The sequence below is a fragment of the Aulonocara stuartgranti genome (genome assembly GCF_965226115.1).
Source record: "Aulonocara stuartgranti genome assembly, chromosome: 7".
NCBI classification, from domain to species: Eukaryota; Metazoa; Chordata; class Actinopteri; order Cichliformes; family Cichlidae; genus Aulonocara; species Aulonocara stuartgranti.
Genome location: NC_138945.1, coordinates 5,361,163 through 5,385,244, shown reverse-complemented (window position 1 = coordinate 5,385,244; position 24,082 = coordinate 5,361,163). Strand labels below are relative to the sequence as shown.

The following is a 24,082-nucleotide window of genomic DNA, read 5'->3' as shown; positions in this document are numbered from 1 at the left end:
AGCACGCAGGTAAAAATACCTGTTCAGCCAGCCAGCCGATGTGTTTGAGATGGGGGTGTGTGGAGGCTGAGGTCGAGGCCCCCAGGTAGGCGCTGATGTGAGCCAAGGTCTGTGGCAGCAGGGCGGCAATGTTGGTGTGGATGGCAGTGAACCAGGTGTTGGCGGTGGGGCCGTCTTTACATCGCAGCACCACCGTGTGCTGGCCGTCTGGGGAATGGAGCTCTAACAGTCTGGATGAGAGAAAAGGGAATCATCAACTAGATCAGACTTCAATAATTATGATAACGATTAAAGGTCACTTTCTTTAAAATTACCTAACAATGAGCCGTAAAAGAATAGTGCAGTTTGGAAATGGAGGAAGTGATGGTAGCCACTAAAACCAAGTACCTTCTAGTGGGTTATTCATGATGAAGTTAAATCTAATTTCCTCAGTAAATAATCATTTAACTGCTGCATGCTGCAGTTTAGAGCTTTTAACTGCAGCTGGCATTCCTTAGTTTTGTGTTTCAAGCTGATGATTCAGAAATCCAGCTCACTCCTCGCTATAAAATTCCACCCACTCAGCAGTTATATTCACAAACACGCTTCGATCGATTCCCGCAGACTCGATTTGCAAAAGGGCGACTCACTGTTTATCTGAGCAACAATTAGGATTTGCATCATCTTTATGGAAACTAACTGTTAAAACTCAGATTATAATTCTTCCCCCTGTATGTTTGCCTGCTAAGACCTTTGTGGCAGGAATAGTTCAAACTTAAAAAACAGCGTTGAACAGAATCATAATGTGGCTGAAGGTGACAGATCAGCAGGAATCCCAGAGAATGAGTGCATCTCAATGCCATCCCCCATTGGTTGGGCACTTTCTTATAGCCTGCCCACCGTTGCTGCACAGCTGCACATGTGCAAGCTGCTTTGCAATGCACCTCCGCCTCAGTTCCTCCTTTTCATACCTAATCAAGGGGATGTCTGTTTTTGCTTTGTTCTCGCTGTTCTGTTTGTGCTGCCACCAAATATAAATGACAGATGAAGATAACAGTCCTCTTTGGAAGATATCGCTTGTGAATTTGACTTTTTTTTTTTAATGCTTTATTAACTTATTTTGGTGACTCCGTTTAGTGAAAGGTGATACTACATTAACCTCTAAAATCCTTTTGTAATCAATCAGCTATCATTGCTGTATCATTGCTAATACCCTTTAGTATTTGGTAACAGGTGCATATACCTCAGTGCCTCTCTTGTGTGCCATTTCCTCAGACCTGTCTGTCCTTCTGAAATATCAAACTAATCAAATGGACGCAGCACTCGTTGTGTTACGCTTTGGAGCTGTAGTGGTAGAGCTTTATAGAACTGCTACGATAACATCAGTGTGAGTGACTCAGTGTGGTTTTACTTTGGCAGTTTTCAGATCTCACTCTGACCTGGTGACGCGGCCAAGAAGGCTCATTGCGTTTCAAATTTCTCCCAAGTGTCTGTTATCCAAACAGCCAGACGTTTTTCATTCGCCCTGCAGATTTGCAGCTGTAACCGGCTGAATCTGGGCATGTTTTTTAAGGTGCAATTTTTAAACTATAACCCACCGGCTTAAAGGGAATAGGCCTTTTCTGCAGGTGCTGCTTTACTTGGACATTTTCCACCATTCTCCTATTTATTGCGCGATAAACACAGAGAAACATTTGTACTTCTGCATTCTTTCTTGGACAATTAGGTGAGTCCATTACTTGATTTGTCACTTTTTATTTCGCTAATTTTATGGAATTAAACTCTGGTAATAATTAGGGCCCGAGCACTGACAGTGCGAAGGCCCTATTGTAATTGCTCTGTTTATTATTATTATTATTTAGGGCCCGAGCACCGAGAGTGCGAAGGCCCTATTGTATCTGCTCCGTTTCTTATTATTATTATTATTATTATTATTATTATTATTATTATTAGGGCCCGAGCACCGAGAGTGCGAAGGCCCTATTGTATCTGCTCCGTTTCTTATTATTATTATTATTATTATTAGGGCCCGAGCACTGAGAGTGCGAAGGCCCTATTGTATCTGCTCCGTTTCTTATTATTATTATTAGGGCCCGAGCACTGACAGTGCGAAGGCCCTATTGTATCTGCTCCGTTTCTTATTATTATTATTATTATTATTATTCAGGCGAAACAAGGGCCTTTTTGAGGGCCTAAACATGCTCAAAAACTCATGAAATTTTGCACACATGCCAGGTCTGGTGAAAAATTTTGTATTTTAATGGTTTTACATATGAGCACTGGGAAATGGCTCTAGAGCGCCACCTATGCCTTGTTAAATGCAGCCCTACGACCACATCGTTTGAGCTACATGTATGAAATTTGGCACACATGTGTATCATGCCAAGACGAACAAAAAAGTCAGTGGGCCCATTGACGCAAACCCAACAGGAAGTCCGCCATTTGGAAGAGAAGGTGACATTTTGGCTCTAATTTTGCCATTTCCATGCCTCGAACTTTTGCGAACTCCTCCTTGGGGTTTGATTTCATAACCTTCATATTTGGTCAGTGTCAACTACACCCTTGTGCCATGTTAAATTGCGGAGCTTTTGAGTTTTCACAATACGGTGAGGCCGTGGCGCCATGGCGAATTTCGATGACTCGCCATGAAAATCTTATTGCCTCTCATTTTGTCATACATTTTCTGACCTTGACCAAAGTGAACACATATGATAAGGCTCCACCCCTGAACATATTTCAACTGCCATATTTGACACCAGGGACAGCGCCACCTAGTGGGAACAGGAAATGTCATGTTTTACACTTTGGGGTACAGTATTGTGATGGGTGACATCTGCAGCCTCAAATTTCTCCAGGAAAGCCTTAAGGAGTTGGTCTTGGGTTACAGTGAAAACTGTGACTTTTCACGAAAGGGTGTGACCCCAGCAGCATGGCGAACTTTGATGTCACGCCATGAAGAAACAAATTAGTATAACTCAATGAAATCCAGTCTGATCAGTACCAGACTTTACAGGCATGATGTCAGACCCGCCCTGAACAAATTGATATGCCCATTGTCGGAAATACGGACAGCGCCACCTAGTGGCAACAGGACATGTCATGGCTTTAACTTTGTTGTACTGATTTTCACAGGTTGATCGTGGCCACCTCAAAAGCGGTGAATATCACCATCAGTCCCTCGTGATGCTTCAGTGCAAAAATTGTGACTTTAAACTGAACGGCGCACCCTGGTGGCAACGCAGTTCATCATGAAAGATGAAGTGGCTTTTGAGGGGCTTGGAAAGTTTATAGAGGCTTGAAATTTGGCACACACCTCCAAATGGATGAAAGCATTGTTGTTATGTAACCATTTTACTTGAATAGCGCAAAATGGCTCCACAGCGCCCCCTACAATATTTCAAAACATCAGCCCCTGCTCTGTGTTTCATCTATGAGTCTGACACTTGGTAAGCTTGTGTAAGATATCAAGATGTACAAAAAAGTCTCTTGGAGCAATATCCCAAATCCAACAGGAAGTCAGCCATTTTAAAATTAATGTGTAATTTTGATGACATTTTCCCCTCTTTTCAGGCTTCATACTTTGACGAACTCCTCCAAGGGATTTCATCATATTGAAGCATTCTTCAGTGTGTAGAATCTAAAGACCTTTGTGATGTTAAATTGCGAAGCTTTTTCCGTTCAGGGAAACGGGGTGGTCATGGCGGCACGTAGAGTTTCAATCACTCGCAAAAAGCAGTAATCTGCTGTCACTAAAAAACACAATGTCCAATCTCTCCCAAAGGTCGCAGGTGTGATGAGACTCGAGCTTGGAAATGTTTGTTATGCTATTTGTCAATAATGGTTAGAGCGCCACCTAGTGGCATGACTATAATCCTGGTTGAATAAGATGAAATGTTAGCTGGTGATTAAAAGCATGAAATCCATCAATGTGACATCACATCGGAGGTGCTGGTTTTAGGTGTTGGGCGTGGCTCGACGCGCCGGGGGTGCGAGGGCCCTCATAACGCTGCTTGCAGCTTTAATTATTATTATTATTATTATTATTCACCCCAAACAAGGGCCTTTTTGAGGGCCTAAACATGCTCAAAAACTCATGAAATTTTGCACACATGCCAGGTCTGGTGAAAAATTTTGTATTTTAATGGTTTTACATATGAGCACTGGGAAATGGCTCTACAGCGCCACCTATGCCTTGTTAAATGCAGCCCTACGACCACATCGTTTGAGCTACATGTATGAAATTTGGCACACATGTGTATCATGCCAAGACGAACAAAAAAGTCTGTGGGCCCATTGACGCAAACCCAACAGGAAGTCCGCCATTTGGAAGAGAATGTGACATTTTGGCTCTAATTTTGCCATTTCCATGCCTCGAACTTTTGCGAACTCCTCCTTGGGGTTTCATTTCTTAACCTTCAAATTTGGACAGTGTCAACTACACCCTTGTGCCATGTTAAATTGCGGAGCTTTTGAGTTTTCACAATACTATGAGGCCGTGGCGCCATGGCGAATTTCGATGACTCGCCATGAAAATCTTATTGCCTCTCATTTTGTCATACATTTTCTGACCTTGACCAAAGTGAACACATATGATAAGGCTCCACCCCTGAACATATTTCAACTGCCATATTTGACATGAAGGACAGCGCCACCTAGTGGGAACAGGAAATGTCATGTTTTACACTTTGGGGTACAGTATAGTGATGGGTGACATCTGCAGCCTCAAATTTCTCCAGGAAAGCCTTAAGGAGTTGGTCTTGGGTTACAGTGAAAACTGTGAGTTTTCGCGAAAGGGTGTGACCCCAGCAGCATGGCGAACTTTGATGTCACGCCATGAAGAAACAAATTAGTATAACTCAATGAAATCCAGTCTGATCAGTACCAGACTTTACAGGCATGATGTCAGACCCGCCCTGAACAGATTGATGTGCCCATTGTCGGAAATACGGACAGCGCCACCTAGTGGCAACAGGAAATGTCATGGCTTTAATTTTGTTGTACTGATTTTCACAGGTTCATCGTGGCCACCTCAAAAGCGGTGAATATCACCATCAGTCCCTCGTGATGCTTCAGTGCAAAAATTGTGACTTTAAACTGAACGGCGCACCCTGGTGGCAACGCTGTTCACCATGAAAGATGAAGTGGCTTTTGAGGGTCTTGGCAAGTTTATAGAGGCTTGAAATTTGGCGCACACCTCCAATGTGACGAAGGCTTTGTTGTTATGTGATCATTTTCATTGAATATCCCAAAATGGCTCCACAGCGCCCCCTACAAAATTTCAAAACCACAGCCCCAGCTCTGTGTTTTATGTATGAATCTGAAACCTGGTAGGCTTATAGGAGATATCAAGATGTACAAAAAAGTCTCTTGGAGCAATATCCCAAATCCAACAGGAAGTCAGCCATTTTAAAATTAATGTGCAATTTTGGCGACATTTTCTCCTCTTTTCAGGCTTCATACTTTGACGAACTCCTCCAAGGGATTTCATCATATTGAACCATTCTCCAGTGTGTGGAATCTAAAGACCTTTGTGATGTTAAATTGCGAAGCTTTTTACGTCCAGGGAAACGGGGTGGTTATGGCGGCACTTAGAGTTTGAATCACTCGCCAAAAAGCAGTAATCTGCTGTCACTCAAAAACACAATGTCCAATCTCTCCCAAACGTCTCAGGTGTGATGAGACTCGAGCTTGGAAGTGTTTGTTATGCCATTTGTCAGTAATGGTTAGAGCGCCACCTAGTGGGACGACTATAATGATGATTGAATGAGATGAAATGTTAGCTGGTGGTTAAATGCATGAATTCCATCAATGTGACATCAGATCGGAGGTGCTGGTTGTAGGTGTTGGGCGTGGCTCGACGCGATGGGGTGCGAGGGCCCTCATAACGCTGCTTGCAGCTTTAATTAGGGCCCGAGCACTGACAGTGCGAAGGCCCTATTGTAATTGCTCTGTTTATTATTATTATTATTATTATTATTATTATTATTATTATTATTATTTCGGCAAATGAATTGGCCGTTTGAGGGCCTAAACATGCTCGAAAACTCATGAAATTTTGCACACGCGTCAGGTCTGGTGAAAATTTACGTATTTTAATGTTCCCAGACATGGCCAGGGAAAATTAGCTCAGTAGCGCCACCTAGAAAAATGAAAAACGCGAGCCCCCGGTATGGGTATGACCTACACGTTTGAAAGTCGGTACACCTATATAACGTTCAGAGTCGAACAAAAAAGTCTATTATGGCAATGTCCTAAACCCAACAGGAAGTCCGCCATTTTGGATTGAAGGTGACATTTTGGCTCTGATTTTACCGTTTCCATGCCTCGAACTTTAACGAACTCCTCCTTGGGATTTTGTCCTATAAACTTCAAATTTGGACAGTGTCAACTACACCCTTGTGCCATGTTAAATTGCGGAGCTTTTGAGTTTTCACAATAGTATGAGGCCGTGGCGCCATGGCGAATTTCGATGACTCGCCATGAAAATCTTATTGCCTCTCATTCTGTCATACATGTTCCGATATGGACCAAAGAGCACACATATGATAAGGCTCCACCCCTGAACATATTTCAACTGCCATATTTGACATCAAGGACAGCGCCACCTAGTGGGAACAGGAAATGTCATGTTTTACACTTTGGGGTACAGTATAGTGATGGGTGACATCTGCAGCCTCAAATTTCTCCAGGAAAGCCTTAAGGAGTTGGTCTTGGGTTACAGTGAAAACTGTGACTTTTCGTGAAAGGGTGTGACCCCAGCAGCATGGCGAACTTTGATGTCACGCCATGAAGAAACAAATTAGTATAACTCAATGAAATCCAGTCTGATCAGTACCAGACTTTACAGGCATGATGTCAGACCCGCCCTGAACAGATTGATGTTCCCATTGTCGGAAATACGGACAGCGCCACCTAGTGGCAACAGGAAATGTCATGGCTTTCATTTTGTTGTACTGATTTTCACAGGTTCATCTTGGCCACCTCAAAAGCGGTGAATATCACCATCAGTCCCTCGTGATGCTTCAGTGCAAAAATTGTGACTTTAAACTGAACGGCGCACCCTGGTGGCAACGCTGTTCAACATGAAAGATGAAGTGGCTTTTGAGGGTCTTGGCAAGTTTATAGAGGCTTGAAATTTGGCACACACCTCCAAATGGATGAACGCTTTGTTGGCATGTGATCGTTTTCATTGAATAGCGCGAAGTGGCTCCACAGCGCCCCCTACAAAATTTCAAAACCACAGCCCCTGCTCTGTGTTCTATGTATGATTCTGAAACCTGGTAAGCTTATAGGAGATATCAAGATGTACAAAAAAGTCTCTTGGTGCAATATCCCAAATCCAACAGGAAGTCAGCCATTTTAAAATTAATGTGTAATTTTGGCAACATTTTCCCCTCTTTCCAGGCACCGTTCTTTGACGAACTCCTCCAAGGGATTTCATCATATTGAACCAATCTCCAGTGTGTGGAATCTAAAGACCTTTGTGATGTTAAATTGCGAAGCTTTTTACGTTCAGTGAAACGGGGTGGTTATGGTGGCACTTAGAGTTTGAATCACTCGCCAAAAAGCAGTAATCTGCTGTCACTCAAAAACACAATGTCCAATCTCTCCCAAACGTCTAAGGTGTGATGAGACTCGAGCTCGGAAGTGTTTGTTATGCCATTTGTACATAATGGTTAGAGCGCCACCTAGTGGAACGACTAACTAATCATGAATGAATGAGTTGAAATGTTAGCTGGTGGTTAAATGCATGAATTCCATCAATGTGACATCAGATCGGACGTGCTGGTTGTAGGTGTTGGGCGTGGCTCGACGCGCCGGGGGTGCGAGGGCCCTCATAACGCTGCTTGCAGCTTTAATTATTATTATTATTATTATTCAGGCGAAACAAGGGCCTTTTTGAGGGCCTAAACATGCTCAAAAACTCATGAAATTTTGCACACATGCCAGGTCTGGTGAAAAATTTTGTATTTTAATGGTTTTACATATGAGCACTGGGAAATGGCTCTAGAGCGCCACCTATGCCTTGTTAAATGCAGCCCTACGACCACATCGTTTGAGCTACATGTATGAAATTTGGCACACATGTGTATCATGCCAAGACGAACAAAAAAGTCTGTGGGCCCATTGACGCAAACCCAACAGGAAGTCCGCCATTTGGAAGAGAAGGTGACATTTTGGCTCTAATTTTGCCATTTCCATGCCTCGAACTTTTGCGAACTCCTCCTTGGGGTTTCATTTCATAACCTTCAAATTTGGACAGTGTCAACTACACCCTTGTGCCATGTTAAATTGCGGAGCTTTTGAGTTTTCACAATACTATGAGGCCGTGGCGCCATGGCGAATTTCGATGACTCGCCATGAAAATCTTATTGCCTCTCATTTTGTCATACATTTTCTGACCTTGACCAAAGTCAAGACATATGATAAGGCTCCACCCCTGAACATATTTCAACTGCCATATTTGACCTCAAGGACAGCGCCACCTAGCGGGAACAGGAAATGTCATGTTTTACACTTTGGGGTACAGTATAGTGATGGGTGACATCTGCAGCCTCAAATTTCTCCAGGAAAGCCTTAAGGAGTTGGTCTTGGGTTACAGTGAAAACTGTGAGTTTTTGCAAAAGGGTGTGACCCCAGCAGCATGGCGAACTTTGATGTCACGCCATGAAGAAACAAATTAGTATAACTCAATGAAATCCAGTCTGATCAGTACCAAACTTTACAGGCATGATATCAGACCCGCCCTGAACAGATTGATGTGCCCATTGTCGGAAAAAAGGACAGCGCCACCTAGTGGCAACAGGAAATGTCATGGCTTTAATTTTGTTGTACTGATTTTCACAGGTTCATCTTGGCCACCTCAAAAGCGGTGAATATCACCATCAGTCCCTCGTGATGCCTCAGTGCAAAAATTGTGAGTTTAAACTGAACGGCGCACCCTGGTGGCAACGCTGTTCAACATGAAAGATGAAGTGGCTTTTGAGGGTCTTGGCAAGTTTATAGAGGCTTGAAATTTGGCACACACCTCCAAATGGATTAAGGCTTTGTTGGCATGTGATCATTTTCATTGAATAGCGCGAAATTGCTCCACAGCGCCCCCTACAAAATTTCAAAACCACAGCCCCTGCTCTGTGTTCTATGTATGATTCTGAAACCTGGTAAGCTTATAGGAGATATCAAGATGTACAAAAAAGTCTCTTGGAGCAATATCCCAAATCCAACAGGAAGTCAGCCATTTTAAAATTAATGTGCAATTTTGGCAACATTTTCCCCTCTTTCCAGGCACCGTTCTTTGACGAACTCCTCAAAGGGATTTCATCAGATTGATGCGATCTCCTGTGTGTGGAATCTAAAGACCTTTGTGATGTTAAATTGCGAAGCTTTTTACGTTCAGTGAAACGGGGTGGTTATGGTGGCACTTAGAGTTTGAATCACTCGCCAAAAAGCAGTAATCTGCTGTCACTCAAAAACACAATGTCCAATCTCTCCCAAACGTCTCAGGTGTGATGAGACTCGAGCTCGGAAGTGTTTGTTATGCCATTTGTACATAATGGTTAGAGCGCCACCTAGTGGAAGAACTAACTAATCACGAATGAATGAGTTGAAATGTTAGCTGGTGGTTAAATGCATGAATTCCATCAATGTGACATCAGATCGGAGGTGCTGGTTTTAGGTGTTGGGCGTGACTCGACGCGCCGGGGGTGCGAGGGCCCTCATAACGCTGCTTGCAGCTTTAATTATTATTATTATTATTATTATTATTCAGGCGAAACAAGGGCCTTTTTGAGGGCCTAAACATGCTCAAAAACTCATGAAATTTTGCACACATGCCAGGTCTGGTGAAAAATTTTGTATTTTAATGGTTTTACATATGAGCACTGGGAAATGGCTCTACAGCGCCACCTATGCCTTGTTAAATGCAGCCCTACGACCACATCGTTTGAGCTACATGTATGAAATTTGGCACACATGTGTATCATGCCAAGACGAACAAAAAAGTCTGTGGGCCCATTGACGCAAACCCAACAGGAAGTCCGCCATTTGGAAGAGAAGGTGACATTTTGGCTCTAATTTTGCCATTTCCATGCCTCGAACTTTTGCGAACTCCTCCTTGGGGTTTGATTTCATAACCTTCATATTTGGTCAGTGTCAACTACACCCTTGTGCCATGTTAAATTGCGGAGCTTTTGAGTTTTCACAATACTATGAGGCCGTGGCGCCATGGCGAATTTCGATGACTCGCCATGAAAATCTTATTGCCTCTCATTTTGTCATACATTTTCTGACCTTGACCAAAGTGAACACATATGATAAGGCTCCACCCCTGAACATATTTCAACTGCCATATTTGACACCAGGTACAGCGCCACCTAGTGGGAACAGGAAATGTCATGTTTTACACTTTGGGGTACAGTATTGTGATGGGTGACATCTGCAGCCTCAAATTTCTCCAGGAAAGCCTTAAGGAGTTGGTCTTGGGTTACAGTGAAAACTGTGACTTTTCACGAAAGGGTGTGACCCCAGCAGCATGGCGAACTTTGATGTCACGCCATGAAGAAACAAATTAGTATAACTCAATGAAATCCAGTCTGATCAGTACCAGACTTTACAGGCATGATGTCAGACCCGCCCTGAACAGATTGATGTGCCCATTGTCCGAAATACGGACAGCGCCACCTAGTGGCAACAGGAAATGTCATGGCTTTAACTTTGTTGTACTGATTTTCACAGGTTGATCGTGGCCACCTCAAAAGCAGTGAATATCACCATCAGTCCCTCGTGATGCTTCAGTGCAAAAATTGTGACTTTAAACTGAACGGCGCACCCTGGTGGCAACGCGGTTCATCATGAAAGATGAAGTGGCTTTTGAGGGACTTGGAAAGTTTATAGAGGCTTTAAATTTGGCACACACCTCCAAATGGATGAAGGCATTGTTGTTATGTAACCATTTTCCTTGAATAGCGCAAAATGGCTCCACAGCGCCCCCTACAATATTTCAAAACATCAGCCCCTGCTCTGTGTTTCATCTATGAGTCTGACACTTGGTAAGCTTGTGTAAGATATCAAGATGTACAAAAAAGTCTCTTGGAGCAATATCCCAAATCCAACAGGAAGTCAGCCATTTTAAAATTAATGTGTAATTTTGATGACATTTTCCCCCCTTTTCAGGCCTCATACTTTGACGAACTCCTCCAAGGGATTTCATCATATTGAAGCATTCTTCAGTGTGTAGAATCTAAAGACCTTTGTGATGTTAAATTGCGAAGCTTTTTCCGTTCAGGGAAACGGGGTGGTCATGGCGGCACGTAGAGTTTCAATCACTCGCAAAAAGCAGTAATCTGCTGTCACTAAAAAACACAATGTCCAATCTCTCCCAAAGGTCGCAGGTGTGATGAGACTCGAGCTTGGAAATGTTTGTTATGCTATTTGTCAATAATGGTTAGAGCGCCACCTAGTGGCATGACTATAATCCTGGTTGAATAAGATGAAATGTTAGCTGGTGATTAAAAGCATGAAATCCATCAATGTGACATCACATCGGACGTGCCGGTTTGAGGTGTTGGCAGTGGCTCGACGTGCCGGGGGTGCGAGGGCCCTCATAACGCTGCTTGCAGCTTTAATATTATTATTAGGGCCCGAGCACTGACAGTGCGAAGGCCCTATTGTAATTGCTCTGTTTATTATTAGGGCCCGAGCACCGAGAGTGCGAAGGCCCTATTGTATCTGCTCCGTTTCTTATTATTATTATTATTATTATTATTATTATTATTATTATTCAGGCGAAACAAGGGCCTTTTTGAGGGCCTAAACATGCTCAAAAACTCATGAAATTTTGCACACATGCCAGGTCTGGTGAAAAATTTTGTATTTTAATGGTTTTACATATGAGCACTGGGAAATGGCTCTAGAGCGCCACCTATGCCTTGTTAAATGCAGCCCTACGACCACATCGTTTGAGCTACATGTATGAAATTTGGCACACATATGTATCATGCCAAGACGAACAAAAAAGTCTGTGGGCCCATTGACGCAAACCCAACAGGAAGTCCGCCATTTGGAAGAGAAGGTGACATTTTGGCTCAAATTTTGCCATTTCCATGCCTCGAACTTTTGCGAACTCCTCCTTGGGGTTTGATTTCATAACCTTCATATTTGGTCAGTGTCAACTACACCCTTGTGCCATGTTAAATTGCGGAGCTTTTGAGTTTTCACAATACTATGAGGCCGTGGCGCCATGGCGAATTTCGATGACTCGCCATGAAAATCTTATTGCCTCTCATTTTGTCATACATTTTCTGACCTTGACCAAAGTGAACACATATGATAAGGCTCCACCCCTGAACATATTTCAACTGCCATATTTGACACCAGGTACAGCGCCACCTAGTGGGAACAGGAAATGTCATGTTTTACACTTTGGGGTACAGTATTGTGATGGGTGACATCTGCAGCCTCAAATTTCTCCAGGAAAGCCTTAAGGAGTTGGTCTTGGGTTACAGTGAAAACTGTGACTTTTCACGAAAGGGTGTGACCCCAGCAGCATGGCGAACTTTGATGTCACGCCATGAAGAAACAAATTAGTATAACTCAATGAAATCCAGTCTGATCAGTACCAGACTTTACAGGCATGATGTCAGACCCGCCCTGAACAGATTGATGTGCCCATTGTCGGAAATACGGACAGCGCCACCTAGTGGCAACAGGAAATGTCATGGCTTTAATTTTGTTGTACTGATTTTCACAGGTTCATCGTGGCCACCTCAAAAGCGGTGAATATCAACATCAGTCCCTCGTGATGCTTCAGTGCAAAAATTGTGACTTTAAACTGAACGGCGCACCCTGGTGGTAACGCGGTTCACCATGAAAGATGAAGTGGCTTTTGAGGGGCTTGGAAAGTTTATAGAGGCTTGAAATTTGGCACACACCTCCAAATGGATGAAGGCTTTGTTGTCATGTGATCATTTTCATTGAATAGCGCGAAATGGCTCCACAGCGCCCCCTACAATATTTCAAAACATCAGCCCCTGCTCTGTGTTTCATCTATGAGTCTGACACTTGGTAAGCTTGTGTAAGATATCAAGATGTACAAAAAAGTCTCTTGGAGCAATATCCCAAATCCAACAGGAAGTCAGCCATTTTAAAATTAATGTGTAATTTTGATGACATTTTCCCCCCTTTTCAGGCCTCATACTTTGACGAACTCCTCCAAGGGATTTCATCATATTGAAGCATTCTTCAGGGTGTAGAATCTAAAGACCTTTGTGATGTTAAATTGCGAAGCTTTTTCCGTTCAGGGAAACGGGGTGGTCATGGCGGCACGTAGAGTTTCAATCACTCGCAAAAAGCAGTAATCTGCTGTCACTAAAAAACACAATGTCCAATCTCTCCCAAAGGTCGCAGGTGTGATGAGACTCGAGCTTGGAAATGTTTGTTATGCTATTTGTCAATAATGGTTAGAGCGCCACCTAGTGGCATGACTATAATCCTGGTTGAATAAGATGAAATGTTAGCTGGTGATTAAAAGCATGAAATCCATCAATGTGACATCACATCGGACGTGCCGGTTTGAGGTGTTGGCAGTGGCTCGACGTGCCGGGGGTGCGAGGGCCCTCATAACGCTGCTTGCAGCTTTAATTATTATTATTATTATTATTTCGGCAAATGAATCGGCCTTTTGAGGGCCTAAACATGCTCGAAAACTCATGAAATTTTGCACACGCGTCAGGTCTGGTGAAAATTTACGTATTTTAATGTTCTCAGACATGGCCAGGGAAAATTAGCTCAGTAGCGCCACCTAGAAAAATGAAAAACGCGAGCCCCCGGTATGGGTATGGCCTCCAAGTTTGAAAGTCGGTACACCTATATAACGTTCAGAGTCGAACAAAAAAGTCTATTATGGCAATGTCCTAATCCCAACAGGAAGTCTGCAATTTAGAAGTGAAGGTGACATTTTGGCTCTAATTTTGCCATTTCCATGCCTCGAACTTTTTCGAACTCCTCCTTGGGATTTTGTCCTATAAACTTCAAATTTGGACAGTGTCAACTACACCCTTGTGCCATGTTAAATTGCGGAGCTTTTGAGTTTTCACAATACTATGAGGCCGTGGCGCCATGGCGAATTTCGATGACTCGCCATGAAAATCTTATTGCCTCTCATTTGGTCATACATTTTCTGACCTTGACCAAAGTGAACACATATGATAAGGCTCCACCCCTGAACATATTTCAACTGCCATATTTGACATCAAGGACAGCGCCACCTAGTGGGAACAGGAAATGTCATGTTTTACACTTTGGGGTACAGTATAGTGATGGGTGACATCTGCAGCCTCAAATTTCTCCAGGAAAGGCGTAAGGAGTTGGTCTTGGGGTACAGTGAAAACTGTGGCTTTTCACGAAAGGGTGTGACCTCAGCAGCATGGCGAACTTTGATATCACGCCATGAAGAAACAAATTAGTATAACTCCATGAAATCCAGTCTGATTAGTACCAGACTTTACAGGCATGATGTCACACCCGCCCTGAACAGATTGATGTGCCCATTGTCAGGAATATGAAGAGCGCCACCTAGTGGGAACAGGAAATGTCATGTCTTACATTTTGTTGTACTGATTTTCACAGGTTCATAGTGGCCACCTCAAAAGCGGTGAAAATGCGGAGCTTTTGAGTTTTCACAATACTATGAGGCCGTGGCGCCATGGCGAATTTCGATGACTCGTCATGAAAATCTTATTGCCTCTCATTTTGTCATACATTTTCTGACCTTGACCAAAGTGAACACATATGATAAGGCTCCACCCCTGAACATATTTCAACTGCCATATTTGACATCAAGGACAGCGCCACCTAGTGGGAACAGGAAATGTCATGTTTTAAACTTTGGGGTACAGTATAGTGATGGGTGACATCTGCAGCCTCAAATTTCTCCAGAAAAGCCTTAAGGAGTTGGTCTTGGGTTACAGTGAAAACTGTGACTTTTCGCAAAAGGGTGTGACCCCAGCAGCATGGCGAACTTTGATGTCACGCCATGAAGAAACAAATTAGTATAACTCAATGAAATTCAGTCTGATCAGTACCAGACTTTACAGGCATGATGTCAGACCCGCCCTGAACAGATTGATGTGCCCATTGTCGGGAATACGGACAGCGCCACCTAGTGGGAACAGGAAATGTCATGGCTTTAACTTTGTTGTACTGATTTTCACAGGTTCATCGTGGCCACCTCAAAAGCGGTGAATATCAACATCAGTCCCTCGTGATGCGTCAGTGCAAAAATTGTGACTTTAAACTGAACGGCGCACCCTGGTGGCAACGCGGTCCACCATGAAAGATGAAGTGGCTTTTGAGGGGCTTGGAAAGTTTATAGAGGCTTGAAATTTGGCACACACCTCCAAATGGATGTAGGCTTTGTTGTCATGTGATCATTTTCATTGAATAGCGCGAAATTGCTCCACAGCGCCCCCTACAAAATTTCAAAACATCAGCCCCAGCTCTGTGTTTCATCTATGAGTCTGAAACTTGGTAAGCTTATGGAAAATATCAAGATGTACAAAAAAGTCTCTTGGAGCAATATCCCAAATCCAACAGGAAGTCAGCCATTTTAAAATTAATGTGTAATTTTGGCGACATTTTCCCCTCTTTTCAGGCTTCATACTTTGACGAACTCCTCCAAGGGATTTCATCATATTGAACCATTCTCCAATGTGTGGAATCTAAAGACCTTTGTGATGTTAAATTGCGAAGCTTTTTACGTTCAAGGAAACGGGGTGGTCATGGCGGCACGTGGAGTTTCAATCACTCGCCAAAAAGCAGTAATCTGCTGTCACTCAAAGACACAAAGTCCAATCTCTCCCAAAGGTCGCAGGCGTGATGAGACTCGAGCTCGGAAATGTTTGTTATGCCCTTTGTCTATAATGGTTAGAGCGCCACCTAGTGGGACGACTATACTCATGGTTGAACCAAATGAAATGTTAACTGGTGGTTAAATGCATGAATTCCATCAATGTGACATCAGATCGGACGTGCTGGTTTCAGGTGTTGGGCATGGCTCGACACGCCGGGGGTGCGAGGGCCCTCATAACGCTGCTTGCAGCTTTAATTAGGGCCCGAGCACCGAGAGTGCGAAGGCCCTATTGTATCTGCTCCGTTTCTTATTAGGGCCCGAGCACTGACTGTGCGAAGGCCCTATTGTATCTGCTCCGTTTCTTATTATTATTATTATTATTAGGGCCCGAGCACTGATAGTGCGAAGGCCCTATTGTAATTGCTCTGTTTATTAGGGCCCGAGCACTGAGAGTGCGAAGGCCCTATTGTATCTGCTCCGTTTCTTATTATTATTATTATTATTAGGGCCCGAGCACTGAGAGTGCGAAGGCCCTATTGTATCTGCTCCGTTTCTTATTATTATTATTATTATTATTATTATTATTATTCACCCCAAACAAGGGCCTTTTTGAGGGCCTAAACATGCTCAAAAACTCATGAAATTTTGCACACATGCCAGGTCTGGTGAAAAATTTTGTATTTTAATGGTTTTACATATGAGCACTGGGAAATGGCTCTAGAGCGCCACCTATGCCTTGTTAAATGCAGCCCTACGACCACATCGTTTGAGCTACATGTATGAAATTTGGCACCCATGTGTATCATGCCAAGACGAACAAAAAAGTCTGTGGGCCCATTGACGCAAACCCAACAGGAAGTCCGCCATTTGGAAGAGAAGGTGACATTTTGGCTCTAATTTTGCCATTTCCATGCCTCGAACTTTAACGAACTCCTCCTTGGGATTTGGTCCTATAAGCTTCAAATTTGGACAGTGTCAACTACACCCTTGTGCCATGTTAAATTGCGGAGCTTTTGAGTTTTCACAATAGTATGAGGCCGTGGCGCCATGGCGAATTTTGATGACTCGCCATGAAAATCTTATTGCCTCTCATTCTGTCATACATGTTCCGATCTGGACCAAAGAGCACACATATGATAAGGCTCCACCCCTGAACATATTTCAACTGCCATATTTGACATCAAGGACAGCGCCACCTAGTGGGAACAGGAAATGTCATGTTTTACACTTTGGGGTACAGTATTGTGATGGGTGACATCTGCAGCCTCAAATTTCTCCAGGAAAGCCTTAAGGAGTTGGTCTTGGGTTACAGTGAAAACTGTGACTTTTCACGAAAGGGTGTGACCCCAGCAGCATGGCGAACTTTGATGTCACGCCATGAAGAAACAAATTAGTATAACTCAATGAAATCCAGTCTGATCAGTACCAGACTTTACAGGCATGATGTCAGACCCGCCCTGAACAGATTGATATGCCCATTGTCGGAAATACGGACAGCGCCACCTAGTGGCAACAGGAAATGTCATGGCTTTAACTTTGTTGTACTGATTTTCACAGGTTGATCGTGGCCACCTCAAAAGCGGTGAATATCACCATCAGTCCCTCGTGATGCTTCAGTGCAAAAATTGTGAGTTTAAACTGAACGGCGCACCCTGGTGGCAACGCGGTTCATCATGAAAGATGAAGTGGCTTTTGAGGGGCTTGGAAAGTTTATAGAGGCTTGAAATTTGGCACACACCTCCAAATGGATGAAGGCATTGTTGTTTTGTAACCATTTTCCTTGAATAGCGCAAAATGGCTCCACAGCGCCCCCTACAAAATTTCAAAACCACAGCCCCAGCTCTGTGTTTTATGTATGAATCTGAAACCTGGTAGGCTTATAGGAGATATCAAGATGTACAAAAAAGTCTCTTGGAGCAATATCCCAAATCCAACAGGAAGTCAGCCATTTTAAAATTAATGTGTAATTTTGATGACATTTTCCCCCCTTTTCAGGCCTCATACTTTGACGAACTCCTCCAAGGGATTTCATCATATTGAAGCATTCTTCAGTGTGTAGAATCTAAAGACCTTTGTGATGTTAAATTGCGAAGCTTTTTCCTTTCAGGGAAACGGGGTGGTCATGGCGGCACGTAGAGTTTCAATCACTCGCAAAAAGCAGTAATCTGCTGTCACTAAAAAACACAATGTCCAATCTCTCCCAAAGGTCGCAGGTGTGATGAGACTCGAGCTTGGAAATGTTTGTTATGCTATTTGTCAATAATGGTTAGAGCGCCACCTAGTGGCATGACTATAATCCTGGTTGAATAAGATGAAATGTTAGCTGGTGATTAAAAGCATGAAATCCATCCGTTTCTTATTATTAGGGCCCGAGCACTGACAGTGCGAAGGCCCTATTGTAATTGCTCTGTTTATTATTATTATTATTATTATTATTATTATTATTATTATTATTATTATTATTCCGGCAAATGAATTGGCCTTTTGAGGGCCTAAACATGCTCGAAAACTCATGAAATTTTGCACACGCGTCAGGTCTGGTGAAAATTTACGTATTTTAATGTTCTCAGACATGGCCAGGGAAAATTAGCTCAGTAGCGCCACCTAGAAAAATGAAAAATGCGAGCCCCCGGTATGGGTATGACCTACATATTTGAAAGTCGGTACACCTATATAACGTTGAGAGTCGAACAAAAAAGTCTATTATGGCAATGTCCTAAACCCAACAGGAAGTCCGCCATTTTGGATTGAAGGTGACATTTTGGGTCTGATTTTACCGTTTCCATGCGTTGTACTTTAACGAACTCCTCCTTGGGATTTGGTCCTATAAGCTTCAAATTTGGACAGTGTCAACTACACCCTTGTGCCATGTTAAATTGCGGAGCTTTTGAGTTTTCACAATAGTATGAGGCCGTGGCGCCATGGCGAATTTTGATGACTCGCCATGAAAATCTTATTGCCTCTCATTCTGTCATACATGTTCCGATCTGGACCAAAGAGCACACATATGATAAGGCTCCACCCCTGAACATATTTCAACTGCCATATTTGACATCAAGGACAGCGCCACCTAGTGGGAACAGGAAATGTCATGTTTTACACTTTGGGGTACAGTATAGTGATGGGTGACATCTGCAGCCTCAAATTTCTCCAGAAAAGCCTTAAGGAGTTGGTCTTGGGTTACAGTGAAAACTGTGCGTTTTCGCAAAAGGGTGTGACCCCAGCGGCATGGCGAACTTTGATGTCACGCCATGAAGAAACAAATTAGTATAACTCAATGAAATCCAGTCTGATCAGTACCAGACTTTACAGGCATGATGTCAGACCCGCCCTGAACAGATTGATGTGCCCATTGTCGGAAATACGGACAGCGCCACCTAGTGGCAACAGGAAATGTCATGGCTTTAATTTTGTTGTACTGATTTTCACAGGTTCATCTTGGCCACCTCAAAAGCGGTGAATATCACCATCAGTCCCTCGTGATGCTTCAGTGCAAAAATTGTGAGTTTAAACTGAACGGCGCACCCTGGTGGCAACGCTGTTCAACATGAAAGATGAAGTGGCTTTTGAGGGTCTTGGCAAGTTTATAGAGGCTTGAAATTTGGCACACACCTCCAAATGGATGAAGGCTTTGTTGGCATGTGATCATTTTCATTGAATAGCGCGAAATTGCTCCACAGCGCCCCCTACAAAATTTCAAAACCACAGCCCCTGCTCTGTGTTCTATGTATGATTCTGAAACCTGGTAAGCTTATAGGAGATATCAAGATGTACAAAAAAGTCTCTTGGTGCAATATCCCAAATCCAACAGGAAGTCAGCCATTTTAAAATTAATGTGTAATTTTGGCAACATTTTCCCCTCTTTCCAGGCACCGTTCTTTGACGAACTCCTCCAAGGGATTTCATCATATTGAACCAATCTCCAGTGTGTGGAATCTAAAGACCTTTGTGATATTAAATTGCGAAGCTTTTTACTTTCAGGGAAACGGGGTGGTCATGGCGGCATGTAGAGTTTCTATCACTCGCCAAAAAGCAGTAATCTGCTGTCACTCAAAGACACAATGTCCAATCTCTCCCAAAGCTCATAGGCGTGATGAGACTCCAGCTCGGAAATGTTTGTTATGCCATTTATACATAATGGTTAGAGCGCCACCTAGTGGAATGACTAACTAATCATGAATGAATGAGTTGAAATGTTAGCTGGTGGTTAAATGCATGAATTTCATCAATGTGACATCAGATCGGACGTGCTGGTTTTAGGTGTTGGGCGTGGCTCGACGTGCCGGGGTGCGAGGGCCCTCATAACGCTGCTTGCAGCTTTAATTAGGGCCCGAGCACCGAGAGTGCGAAGGCCCTATTGTATCTGCTCCGTTTCTTATTATTATTATTATTATTATTCACCCCAAACAAGGGCCTTTTTGAGGGCCTAAACATGCTCAAAAACTCATGAAATTTTGCACACATGCCAGGTTTGGTGAAAAATTTTGTATTTTAATGGTTTTACATATGAGCACTGGGAAATGGCTCTAGAGCGCCACCTATGCCTTGTTAAATGCAGCCCTATGACCACATCGTTTGAGCTACATGTATGAAATTTGGCACACATGTGTATCATGCCAAGACGAACAAAAAAGTCAGTGGGCCCATTGATGCAAACCCAACAGGAAGTCCGCCATTTGGAAGAGAAGGTGACATTTTGGCTCTAATTTTGCCATTTCCATGCCTCGAACTTTTGCGAACTCCTCCTTGGGGTTTCATTTCATAACCTTCAAATTTGGACAGTGTCAACTACACCCTTGTGCCATGTTAAATTGCGGAGCTTTTGAGTTTTCACAATACTATGAGGCCGTGGCGCCATGGCGAATTTCGATGACTCGCCATGAAAATCTTATTGCCTCTCATTTTGTCATACATTTTCTGACCTTGACCAAAGTGAACACATATGATAAGGCTCCACCCCTGAACATATTTCAACTGCCATATTTGACATCAAGGACAGCGCCACCTAGTGGGAACAGGAAATGTCATGTTTTACACTTTGGGGTACAGTATAGTGATGGGTGACATCTGCAGCCTCAAATTTCTCCAGGAAAGCCTTAAGGAGTTGGTCTTGGGTTACAGTGAAAACTGTGAGTTTTCGCGAAAGGGTGTGACCCCAGCAGCATGGCGAACTTTGATGTCACGCCATGAAGAAACAAATTAGTATAACTCAATGAAATCCAGTCTGATCAGTACCAGACTTTACAGTCATGATGTCAGACCCGCCCTGAACAGATTGATGTGCCCATTGTCGGAAATACGGACAGCGCCACCTAGTGGCAACAGGAAATGTCATGGCTTTAACTTTGTTGTACTGATTTTCACAGGTTCATCGTGGCCACCTCAAAAGCGGTGAATATCACCATCAGTCCCTCGTGATGCTTCAGTGCAAAAATTGTGACTTTAAACTGAACGGCGCACCCTGGTGGCAACGCGGTTCATCATGAAAGATGAAGTGGCTTTTGAGGGGCTTGGAAAGTTTATAGAGGCTTGAAATTTGGCACACCCCTCCAAATGGATGAAGGCATTGTTGTTATGTAACCATTTTCCTTGAATAGCGCAAAATGGCTCCACAGCGCCCCCTACAATATTTCAAAACATCAGCCCCTGCTCTGTGTTTCATCTATGAGTCTGACACTTGGTAAGCTTGTGTAAGATATGAAGATGTACAAAAAAGTCTCTCGGAGCAATATCCCAAATCCAACAGGAAGTCAGCCATTTTAAAATGAATGTGTAATTTTGATTACATTTTCCCCCCTTTTCAGGCCTCATACTTTGACGAACTCCTCCAAGGGATTTCATCATATTGAAGCATTCTTCAGTGTGTAGAATCTAAAGATCTTTGTGATGTTAAATTGCGAAGCTTTTTCCGTTCAGGGAAACGGGGTGGTCATGGCGGCACGTAGAGTTTCAATCACTCGCAAAAAGCAGTAATCTGCTGTCACTAAAAAACACAATGTCCAATCTCTCCCAAAGGTCGCAGGTGTGATGAGACTCGAGCTTGGAAATGTTTGTTATGCTATTTGTCAATAATGGTTAGAGCGCCACCTAGTGGCATGACTATAATCCTGGTTGAATAAGATGAAATGTTAGCTGGTGATTAAAAGCATGAAATCCATCAATGTGACATCACATCGGACGTGCCGGTTTGAGGTGTTGGCAGTGGCTCGACGTGCCGGGGGTGCGAGGGCCCTCATAACGCTGCTTGCAGCTTTAATTAGGGCCCGAGCACCGAGAGTGCGAAGGCCCTATTCTATCTGCTCCGTTTCTTATTATTATTATTATTATTATTATTATTATTATTATTATTATTATTATTATTCAGGCAAAACAAGGGCCTTTTTGAGGGCCTAAACATGCTCAAAAACTCATGAAATTTTGCACACATGCCAGGTCTGGTGAAAAATTTTGTATTTTAATGGTTTTACATATGAGCACTGGGAAATGGCTCTACAGCGCCACCTATGCCTTGTTAAATGCAGCCCTACGACCACATGGTTTGAGCTACATGTATGAAATTTGGCACACATGTGTATCATGCCAAGACGAACAAAAAAGTCTGTGGGCCCATTGACGCAAACCCAACAGGAAGTCCGCCATTTGGAAGAGAAGGTGACATTTTGGCTCTAATTTTGCCATTTCCATGCCTCGAACTTTTGCGAACTCCTCCTTGGGGTTTGATTTCATAACCTTCATATTTGGTCAGTGTCAACTACACCCTTGTGCCATGTTAAATTGCGGAGCTTTTGAGTTTTCACAATACTATGAGGCCGTGGCGCCATGGCGAATTTCGATGACTCGCCATGAAAATCTTATTGCCTCTCATTTTGTCATACATTTTCTGACCTTGACCAAAGTGAACACATATGATAAGGCTCCACCCCTGAACATATTTCAACTGCCATATTTGACACCAGGGACAGCGCCACCTAGTGGGAACAGGAAATGTCATGTTTTACACTTTGGGGTACAGTATTGTGATGGGTGACATCTGCAGCCTCAAATTTCTCCATGAAAGCCTTAAGGAGTTGGTCTTGGGTTACAGTGAAAACTGTGACTTTTCACGAAAGGGTGTGACCCCAGCAGCATGGCGAACTTTGATGTCACGCCATGAAGAAACAAATTAGTATAACTCAATGAAATCCAGTCTGATCAGTACCAGACTTTACAGGCATGATGTCAGACCCGCCCTGAACAGATTGATGTGCCCATTGTCGGAAATACGGACAGCGCCACCTAGTGGCAACAGGAAATGTCATGGCTTTAATTTTGTTGTACTGATTTTCACAGGTTCATCGTGGCCACCTCAAAAGCGGTGAATATCAACATCAGTCCCTCATGATGCTTCAGTGCAAAAATTGTGACTTTAAACTGAACGGCGCACCCTGGTGGTAACGCGGTTCACCATGAAAGATGAAGTGGCTTTTGAGGGGCTTGGAAAGTTTATAGAGGCTTGAAATTTGGCACACACCTCCAAATGGATGAACGCTTTGTTGGCATGTGATCATTTTCATTGAATAGCGCGAAATGGCTCCACAGCGCCCCCTACAATATTTCAAAACATCAGCCCCTGCTCTGTGTTTCATCTATGAGTCTGACACTTGGTAAGCTTGTGTAAGATATCAAGATGTACAAAAAAGTCTCTTGGAGCAATATCCCAAATCCAACAGGAAGTCAGCCATTTTAAAATTAATGTGTAATTTTGATGACATTTTCCCCCCTTTTCAGGCCTCATACTTTGACGAACTCCTCCAAGGGATTTCATCATATTGAAGCATTCTTCAGTGTGTAGAATCTAAAGACCTTTGTGATGTTAAATTGCGAAGCTTTTTCCGTTCAGGGAAACGGGGTGGTCATGGCGGCACGTAGAGTTTCAATCACTCGCAAAAAGCAGTAATCTGCTGTCACTAAAAAACACAATGTCCAATCTCTCCCAAAGGTCGCAGGTGTGATGAGACTCGAGCTTGGAAATGTTTGTTATGCTATTTGTCAATAATGGTTAGAGCGCCACCTAGTGGCATGACTATGATCCTGGTTGAATAAGATGAAATGTTAGCTGGTGATTAAAAGCATGAAATCCATCAATGTGACATCACATCGGACGTGCCGGTTTGAGGTGTTGGCAGTGGCTCGACGTGCCGGGGGTGCGAGGGCCCTCATAACGCTGCTTGCAGCTTTAATTATTATTATTATTATTATTTCGGCAAATGAATTGGC

General features: G+C 43.3%; 1 protein-coding gene across 1 annotated transcript in view; it reads right to left on the bottom strand.

Moving 5' to 3' along the window:
• The window catches only part of sntb2 (syntrophin, beta 2), a 66,105-nt gene that overhangs the window by 14,381 nt on the left and 27,642 nt on the right, over positions 1 to 24,082 (bottom strand). Inside the window, exon 3 of the mRNA XM_082538123.1 lies at positions 20 to 230. Coding sequence (XP_082394249.1) covers positions 20 to 230 — 211 coding nt within the window. The remainder of the gene's footprint in view (positions 1 to 19; positions 231 to 24,082) is intronic.